At 41.6% G+C, this 9,884-nt stretch overlaps 1 protein-coding gene across 1 annotated transcript; it reads right to left on the reverse strand.

Annotated features, from left to right (window-relative positions):
- Positions 1 to 6,212: 6,212 nt before the first annotated feature.
- On the reverse strand, positions 6,213 to 9,499 carry LOC122016123 (protein indeterminate-domain 4, chloroplastic-like). The gene is made up of 3 exons (XM_042573320.1): positions 8,935 to 9,499; positions 8,273 to 8,672; positions 6,213 to 7,454 (listed from the first exon to the last, which is right to left on the reverse strand). The coding sequence occupies exons 1-3, from the start codon at positions 9,104 to 9,106 to the stop codon at positions 6,386 to 6,388; spliced, it is 1,641 nt and encodes a 546-aa protein (XP_042429254.1). The 5' UTR covers positions 9,107 to 9,499; the 3' UTR covers positions 6,213 to 6,385.
- Positions 9,500 to 9,884: the final 385 nt, after the last annotated feature.

Genomic DNA, 9,884 nt, shown 5'->3' on the forward strand with positions numbered 1-9,884 from the left:
AGTCAATCTATCTATTTCTTCTTCATAGATATTAGATACCAGATGTGCATCTCACATTTGTACTAATGTGCAGGGGTTGAGAAATAGTAGAGTGTTGACAAAGGGCGAAGTGGACCTACGAGTAGGCAATGGTGCAAGAGTTTCTGTTGTCGATGTAGGAGCATATTCTTTATCTTTGCCCACTCGGCTTGTTTTAGAACTAGAAGAGTGTTGTTATGTGCTCGCTTTGACAAAGAACATTATATCTATTTCTTGTTTGGACAAAAAAGACTTTTCATTTGTAATAAAGGACAAATGTTGTTCTGTTTATTTCAATGATATGTTCTATTGTAGTGCACCTCTTATGAATGACCTCTATGTTCTAGACTTTGAAAACTCAATCTATAACATAAATACCAAACGGTTCAAGTCTAACGATTTGAACCAAACATATCTCTGGCATTATCGCCTGGGTCACATAAATGAGAGTCGCATATCTCAACTCCATAAGGATGAACTTTTGGACTCATTTGATTTTAAATCATATGAGGCATGCAAATCTTGTCTTCAAGACAAGATGACAAAGACTCCATTTAGTGGACACGGCGAAAGGGCTAATGATCTGTTAGGACTCATACATATAGATGTATGTGGCCCTTTCAGAATAGATGTTAGAGGAGGCTATTATTACTTCATTATCTTCACTAATGATTTCAGTAGATACGGCTATGTGTATCTGATGAGACACAAGTCAGAATCCTTTGAAAAGTTTAAAGAATTCAAGAACGAAGTACAAAATCAACTTGGTAAGAGTATTAAAATACTTCGATCAGATCGTGGTGGGGAATATCTTAGCCAAGAGTTTCATGACCATCTCATTGAGTGTGGGATCATATCTCAACTCACTCCACCTGGAACACCACAATGGAATGGTGTATCAGAAAGGAGAAATCGCACCTTATTAGATATGGTACGATCGATGATGAGTAATACAGATCTTCTGACTTCCTTCTGGGGACATGCTCTAGAGACGACCACTTTCACACTTAACCGAGTTCCATCTAAGGTCGTCATAAAGACACCATATATGATATGGACTGGGAAGAGCCCCAAGATGTCTTTTAAAGATTTGGGGTTGTGAGACTTACGTTCGACGACAAGTCTCAAATAAACTTGGACCCAAATCAGACAAGTATTTTTTTGTAGGATATCTCAAGGAAACAAAGGGATATTATTTCTATAATCCCATAGAAGGCAAGGTGTTTGTTGCCAGAACTGGTGTCTTTCTAGAAAGTGAATTTATTTCTAGAAAGACTAGTGGGAGTGAAGTCGATCTTGAAGAAATTCAAGATACACAAACTAGCACTGATGTCTTGATAGAAATTGAACAGGAACCACAAGAAGTTGTGGAACAACAACCTGTTCAAGTAGCACACACTCTACGCAGATCTGATAGGACCCGTCGTCAACCTGAGAGATATTCATTTCTCTTGTCTGACCACGGTGATGTAGAGCTTATTGGTCTTGATGAGCCTACATCTTATCAGGAAGTTGTATAGGGCCCAGATTCTGAGAAGTGGCTAGAGGCCATGAGATCCGAAATGGAATCCATGTACACTAACCAAGTATGGACATTAGTTGATCCACCTAAAGGGATAAAACCCATTGGGTGTAAGTGGGTCTTCAAAGTGAAGACTGACATGGATGGGCATAAGCATACCTATAAAGGTAGATTGGTAGCTAAAGGTTTCAAGCAAATTCATGGTATAGACTATGATGAAACTTTTTCACCAGTTGCGATGCTTAAGTCCATTCGGATTTTGCTTGCTATTGCAGCTTACTATGATTATGAGATCTAGCAGATGGATGTCAAAACCGTATTTCTTAACAAAAATCTACTCGAGAATGTGTACATGACACAATCTGAGGGTTTTGTAGATCTAAAGCATGCTGGAAAGGTTTGTAAGTTGCAAAGATCCATATGGATTAAAGCAAGCTTCTAGAAGTTGGAATCTTCGATTCGATGATGCGATCAAAACGTTTGGTTTCATTAAGAATGAAGATGAACCTTGTGTCTACAAGAAGGTTAGTGGGAGCATAGTTATCTTTCTCATATTATATGTAGATGACATACTACTCATTGGAAATGATATCCCTACTCTTCAGTCAGTGAAAACTTGGCTTGAGAATTCTTTTTCAATGAAAGACTTAGGAGAAGCAGCCTATATTTTAGGCCTTAAGATCTATAGAGATAGATCTAAAAGATTGCTTGGCCTAAGCCAGAGTGCATATATTGACAAGGTGTTTAAACATTTTGCCATGAAAAATTCCAAGAAGGGATTCTTGCCTATGTCACATGGTATGAGTCTTTCGAAGACTTAATGTCTCTCTTCTAAGGTAGAAAGGGATCGCATAGATCAGATTCCTTATGCATCTGCTATAGGGTCTATCATGTACGCCATGCTTTGTACTCACTCAGATGTCTCGTATGCGTTAAACATGATGAGCAGATACCAGTCATATCCAGGTGAAGGTCACTGGACAGCAGTCAAGAATATTCTTAAGTACTTGAGAAGGACTCAAGATTATTTCTTGATCTTTGGAGGCGATGAGAGCTTGTTGTAAAGGGTTACACTGATGCTAGCTTCCAAACAGATAAGGATGATTACAGATCGCAATCAGCGTATGTGTTTTGCTTAAATGGTGGTACTGTGAGCTGGAAGAGTTCGAAGCAGGACACAGTCGCTGATTCTACAACAGATGTCTAGTATATTGTTGCTTCAGCTGCAGCAAAGGAGACTGTTTGGATCAGGAAGTTCATTACAGAGCTTGGTGTTGTTCCTAGTATAGCGAGTCTAATAGACCTCTATTGTGATAACAATGTGGCTATTGTATAGGCTAAGGAACCTCGCTCTCATCAGAGATCCAAACACATACTACGGTGATTCCATCTCATTCGAAAGATCATCGATCGAGGAGATGTGAAGATATGCAGAGTACCGACCGATGCTAACATTGCGGATCCTTTGACCAAGGCTTTGGCACAGAGAAAGCATGATGGTCACACTAAGTCAATGGGTATTCGATATCTCAGTGATTGGCACTAGTGCTAGTGGGAGATTGTTAGTATTAGCCATAGTATCAATTATGAGATGATTGTAAAGGGCTCATTTTGTATCATATATCATTATTAATAAAAGACAAAGTTGATTATTATATTTATTTCAGTTCAGTGCCAATTGAAAAAGTATAATAATGTCCTTTGGTAGTAGGTTTTTATCTACAATATATCAATTGGTTGGATTAATAGTGAGATATTACAGAGAACACTACTCTTAACTGTTCTTAATCGAGCATTAATATACAAGGACAATATTAATGCGTTGAAACTAGCATGTAGGTCAACGGATGACTTGATCTCACAAGTCATGGATATGAGATATCAGGTTGGCACATGAGTATATATTAGAGAATATATACTGAATGACCCGCTATGATAATATTTCATGGATCATTATATGAGTGTCATAAACATTCTCATGTGACTATTGGTATGAATAGTCCTTAGACCTGAAGTCACTACGATTCCCTACATAAGGAGTTGTGTACTTTGGTATTGTCAAACGTCACCTATAACAAGGTGGACAATAAAGTCGATCACTGAGTATGCAATGAATTATGCGGAGGGATGTGAGTGATGTAGATGAGATTTATCCCTTTCATATGACGGAAGCGATATCTGTGGACCCCTTGATTAGTAGGGCACAAGAAAGCATGATTATGCATAAATGAGTCAATATGAGATATTGAGCTTATTTGATTGAGTGTGTCTACTTAGAGATCAAGAAACACAAAGGTTGATAAGAGGATGACACGGTCTATGCCTCATTGATCAACCTAGATATCAAGGATAGAGAGATAAAGTCATACAAGATAATAGCCACGGACAGGTTAGGTCGGATCTTGACCTTCTCGTCACTTGGGTAGCAATGATGCCTTGCTAGATGTCACTCATTGCTTATGTATCTAAATGTTGATTTGGGTACATTGTCAACGTTACGAGAACCTATTGGGTCACACACAAAGAATAAGTAGATTTGGAGATAGGTTCATATGATAATCATTGGATTAAGTCTAATCCGAATTGGACTTATTGAGTTGGACTCAATTGGATATAATTGTTGGATTAAGTCCAATTCAAATTAGACTCATGGAGTCAATTTGAATTAATGAAATAGTGATTCATTGAATTTGAATTGCATGAGGATTAATTGAGTAAGACTCGATTGAATTAAACTTGAGTTAGACTCAAGTGAGGAGACTTAGCTTGAGTTAGACTCAAGTGAGATTTAATGAAGATAATTATTGAATTTCGAAATTCAATTATTCATTTCATTCAATTTTCGAAATTGAATTTGAAATGAAGAGTTACACTCATTTGAAATGAGGAGTTACAAGTTTGGTCCTTAATGGAGTGTAAATGCTCATTAAGGCTATTAATGCTAATTAAGTATTTTCATTGGATGAAGATAATTAAGCTTTTTGCTCTTCATTTTAGGAATTCTCTTCATTCTCCTTGCTCCTCTCCTCTTGGCCGAAATCCACTTTATAGGTTGCTAGCACAACCTTTCTCCTTTTGTGAGTTTGTGAGACAAACGAACGCTTGTTCATGTGGATACCGTAGAGGCGCGAACGCGAGATCGTGCTGTGATCCAAGTTGTCGGGAGTCCGTGAGCATGCTACAAAGGTATAATCTCTCATGTTATGCTAGAAAACTTAGTATATGTAGGAATTTCTCTTTCCCTTCGCATGGATCTTCTGGAGGAACTAATATTTTCCGATGCGTGTTTGTATGTTTAGTGCATCTATGACCGAGGAAGTTTTATAAGATTAAGTTGAAAATGGGAAATTACAAGAATGACCGAGGAAGTTTTATAAGATTAAGTTGAAGATGGGAAAGAATAAGAATGAGCCTTCTCTGAACTAGTAATAAGTTTAGTTCGTCATTAAAAAAAAGGCTTTTATTAAATGAGCAATGATATGCATAAGGAAAAAAATTCAATGAAAACCTCAAGGATAGACACATAAAGTCATGGCCCACCATTTCACTTTTTGTGGGTCCCATCATTTTATGTGTCTATTCTTGAGGTTTTCATTGAGTTTTTTTCCTTGTGCATATCATTTTTCTTATTAAATAGAGCCTAACAACTAATCCAAATTAATTAAAAAGGTTATATATATATATATATATATATATATATATATATATATATATATATATATATATATATATATATAATATATGTGTTTTATATATAAAAATGATATATATATATATATATATATATATATATATATATATATATATATATGATTCTCTTTTAATTTGTTTTTTTAAAAAAATATTATTTCAATAATTTAAAGATTGATCAAACTTAAATGGCTAATTTAAAGATAGATAATCTTCTCCTCTAAATCTATAATACATACTCAGTAATCAAATTTTAAATTATTCATCCCATTTGAAATTCAAATTTTGATTCCCTATTTGTTTTTATTTCTGTGACTCATAGTCAAGATCATAAATATCCACTCTAATATAAATTATAACTTTTACATTAGTTTACATTTAAAATGTTTTAAAATTTGTTAGGTGAATCAAGTGTCATCACACAAGTCCTATAACATGACATCTTACAACTAAACTCTATCAAGCCCCTTAACAAACAACCACTCTAGGTAAAGCTTAACAAATAACATATTTTTATATTTCTATGACCCATGGTCAAGGTCATAAAATATTACATTAACTCACATTTTAAAATCTATTGCATCTTACAACTAATCAGACAAAGAACAACCACTTTATTTAGGTAAAGCTTAACTGATTAAACACTATATTATTTTTCTCACGAAGAATGAACCTTTTCTTTCTTGTATAAGAATCTTGCCTTCCTAAACCTTTTGTCTCCATCCCTCAATCATCAACCATATACAAAACTCTCTCTCCTCTCTCACACAGTCACAAGTACCAAAAATAATTGAAGGGGCTCACAAAGAATGAGACATGAATGACCACTAAACCTCTCAAGTACTTGAAGAATGAATGAGGTGCATGTCAGAGAACACAACACATGCAAGCCTCAACAGTAACAAGACATATTACCACACTAATCACATAGATTAGTGTTCCTAAATAGATTTAAACCCCTATAATTAATTTACCAACAACATGGAAATATATATATATATATTTTTTAAAGAAAGAAAATTATGACTTAACATTGTGTCTATGAGAGAATTTAAGGATGCTAATTAAGTACATGAAACATAGTTTATTAGATTGAGCATGCAGCTAATTGAGCTTTTGATCGATTGGTTTCACCTTGTTGAGCTATGTGGTTCGTCATTTAGGATCCAGCATGCTCACGTCCATGCCGTGAACCTGTTCCCTTAGGGACATGGCGGCGGCGGCGGCGCCGCCTCCGATGCTCCTCGCCATGCCGCCGACTCCGAGGAAGTCTCTGGTCAGGTGGTCGGAGCCGCCAAGGCCACCGCCGGCGAGATTGAACTTGGTGTCGACTGGATCATCCAGTCCAGTACTGACGAAGCGGGTCAGTTCCCGTGGGTCGTGTCGTGGAGCGCCTTCGCCGAACCCCGCGACGCTGCTGAACAGGCCGGGGCCGGCGGTGCCTCCGTTTGCGAACGCGTTCATTATGTTTTGGAAGCTGGCCACGTTGTCCATGTCGGTGTGAAAGGCATCTAGGCCGCCGCCGAAGCTTGGGGGCGGCGGTTTGGGGTTGCCGAATCCTGCCAGTAGTAAGGATCCGCCGCCGCCGGGGCCGGCGCTTGTGGTGGAGCCCATTTGGGCTGCTCTCTGCAGCAGCGAAGTGGCGGACATCCGCGGGTGGACTGACGAGGATGACTCGGTGTCGTAAAGAGAAGGAGAAGCCATCTGCCCATCGACGATGAGGTTGCCGGAGAAGAACGAGGTCGGGTCGGCACCGCCGCCGCCGCCGCCGTCGACGGCATTATTGTTGGAGAAGAACCCGAGGTTGAAAAAGTTACTCGAAGAGGCATTTCCTTGCAGATCCGGGAGCTGCATCAGGCCATGAAAAGGCTTCCTTTGCAGCAGAGACGACTGCTCCTCAGCGTTGAAGTCCTGCACGCCGCCGTTCCCGAGGTAGAAGTTCGCCGTCGGAGTCGTCGACCGAAACTGCGCCGGAGAGCCGCTCAGGGGATTGACAAGCTGCTGATGAAACTGCGACGCATCGTTGCTTTGGTCTCGAAGCGACGAGAGCTGCTGCGAGCCCACCTGAGACAGATTCACCGGCGCATGCATCATGCCGCTTCCGTAGAGGTGGTGGTGATTCCCGAGGGCTGCGGCACCGCCGACGCACCCCGCCGCCGGCAACCTCGTGCTCTCCTGCGCCAGCGCGTCGCAGAACGCTCGGTGAGTGATGAAGCTGTCGCGCCTGCATGCAGCCAGCGACGATCAAAACAAGACAAAGACAAGACGAACAAATTCAATCGATCACTAATTAACGACCGAATTAATGAACGAACGGCATAGAAAGAGAGAGAGAATTGTTCTTCGGCACTTTTATGATCTGCGAAAAAAACACCTGTGCACTCGTAATCAATGAGTCGACATCATGGCTAGCTGACCCAACCAACCGGCCGGGCAGAGAATTTTTTACCAAAACCATGAAAAGCCACCTAAATTCCAGATTCCCGAGCGCTGTTCCTCCATACTCGATCTGAGGAGGGACGACGAGGAGGCCGGCGATCGAGAGGCTCCAAGAACTCGACAAAACCGTCAATCAATGAAGAGAGACCCGCCACGACGCTCGATCGAAGTTCCCTTGCTAGCTAGGTTTTCACCAAAAGGCTGGCCGGACCTGCCAGTGCTGCATGCATGCACATCAACCAACCCATGTCGCTAGAGAACAAACCTGCAAAAAGATGCTTACTTGGCACCACGTGAATAGGGTGGCGTCGGTTCCCATGGGCTCGTCAATTAAAAAGACGATGAGCTTTCTTTCTTCCTGCTCGGTCCTCTCGCTCAGTGACCCGGCAGTAGCAGTAGCTTGTTCACGTGGGAACAGAGCAGTCGTCTCTCTCTCTCTTTCTCTATCTCTATCTCTAGGGAATCCAACCAGGTAACAACCCTAAAAAGTCACAGAGAGCGAGAACCCTAATCCTATCTAATTTCAGCCTCCCAGACACTTCCCAAATTAAGAAATCTACTGATAAAATGATTAACGGAGGAGGGAGGGAGGGAGGGAAGGACCTGGAGAAGAGGGTGCCGCAGTCGCATCGGTACTCGCGAGTGCCGCAGGTCTTGGCGTGGGCCTTGAGGTCGGAGTGGACGGCGTAGCGCTTGGCGCACTTGTCGCACTTCCACTTCTTCTCGCCGTGCTTGCGGCAGAAGTGCTTCTTGATGCCGGTGAGGTCGCCGAGGGCGCGGGCGGGGTCGTGGTGGACGCAGGAGGGCTCGGGGCAGAGGTACACCTTCCGGCGCGGCGGCTCCTTGGAGCTCTTCAGCTTGAGCTTCCACGGCAGGTTGTGGCCGCGCCGGTGGAGCTGCAGGTTCTGCTCCCGCTGGAACCCTTTGTTGCACACCTCGCACACGAACCGGTTCGTCGCCATCAGCGTCGTCGGCGACAGCGCGATCACCTCCGCGTCGGGATCTGCTCACTCGACAGCGCATGTGGATTCGGTGTCAACGCCATGATTCAATAATTAGGGTTATTATATGCATATGCATGCCCTAGGATTGAGGATCCATGGAATTCTTGTTCTTTCTAATAAAATATAAAGCTCAGTCGAACCGATCGAATCGAATAAATCAAAATTAGAATTTTGTTACAAAGGGGTTAATAGATCCGCTGGAAGATGAAAATCCTGTAAAAATAAAAAATAAATCAAGATTGAGTGTTTTCAGATACTTGCTTGGATTCCCTGGTTGGCTTCTTCTCTTCTTTGCCGGCGCCGCCGAAGAAGAAGACTGTTGCTGAAGCTCATGATCGGGCGGTGTCGTCGTGGCCGTCTTCATCCGATTTTGTAGATGTTCCTCTCGATCTCTAATTCCATGGAAAGGTGACGACGAGGAAGCTGATGCCATTTTCTACCTACTTGATGGCGATCTATATCTCTCTCTTTGGTTTCTTCTTCTTCCTCTAATGGCACTCTCCCCGGCCGCGCTCTCTCCACTCCTCCTTTCCTCTTGATCCTTAAAGACAAAACAGGAGAGAAGAAACCCCCAAAATTCGCTGCACTAATCAACAACCACAAAAGGAAGCTAGCTGAAAACTAATCAAACAGTTTCGAGCTAGGGACACAGACAAGCTATGGACGATCTCCTCCTTTACCATGTTTCTTCGACACTGCGTCGCCGCCGCCTCCTCCCTCCTCTCTACCCTCTGCCGGCCCCTCGCTTCTTCCTCCTCTTCCCACCACCATCCATCAATTGAGAGCCAGGAGACAACAAAAAGGAGAGGAAAAAAAATTGGCCCCAACAAACTAAATAAGTAGTTAAATAAATGAGGGAGAGAGAGATTACGGAGGAAAGGGGGCGTGGAGCAGGCAAAGGGTGTCGTTATGTGAGGAGGAATGGGGCCACCGACTTGGAGCGTTTGCTTTCACCCATCTCCTTCGATTCTGCCCCTGGTTTTGGACGAATTATATATATTCAAGGTGAAATGGAAAAGGGAATTAAGCAGATGAACGTACAGAAATTAATAATCTGTGTGAAGAAGATTAATTTTTGTAAAGAGAAACGAACAGTAGGACTGTTAAAAAAAAAACAAAAAAAAACAAAAAGAGAGGAGGAGGAGGAGGAGAAAGGAAAACACTTTTGTTTGTGTAAGTAATTATACGTCGTAAAGTGTTTTAAGTCTTGT

This window comes from Zingiber officinale, chromosome 8B (assembly GCF_018446385.1).
Source record: "Zingiber officinale cultivar Zhangliang chromosome 8B, Zo_v1.1, whole genome shotgun sequence".
NCBI lineage: Eukaryota > Viridiplantae > Streptophyta > Magnoliopsida > Zingiberales > Zingiberaceae > Zingiber > Zingiber officinale.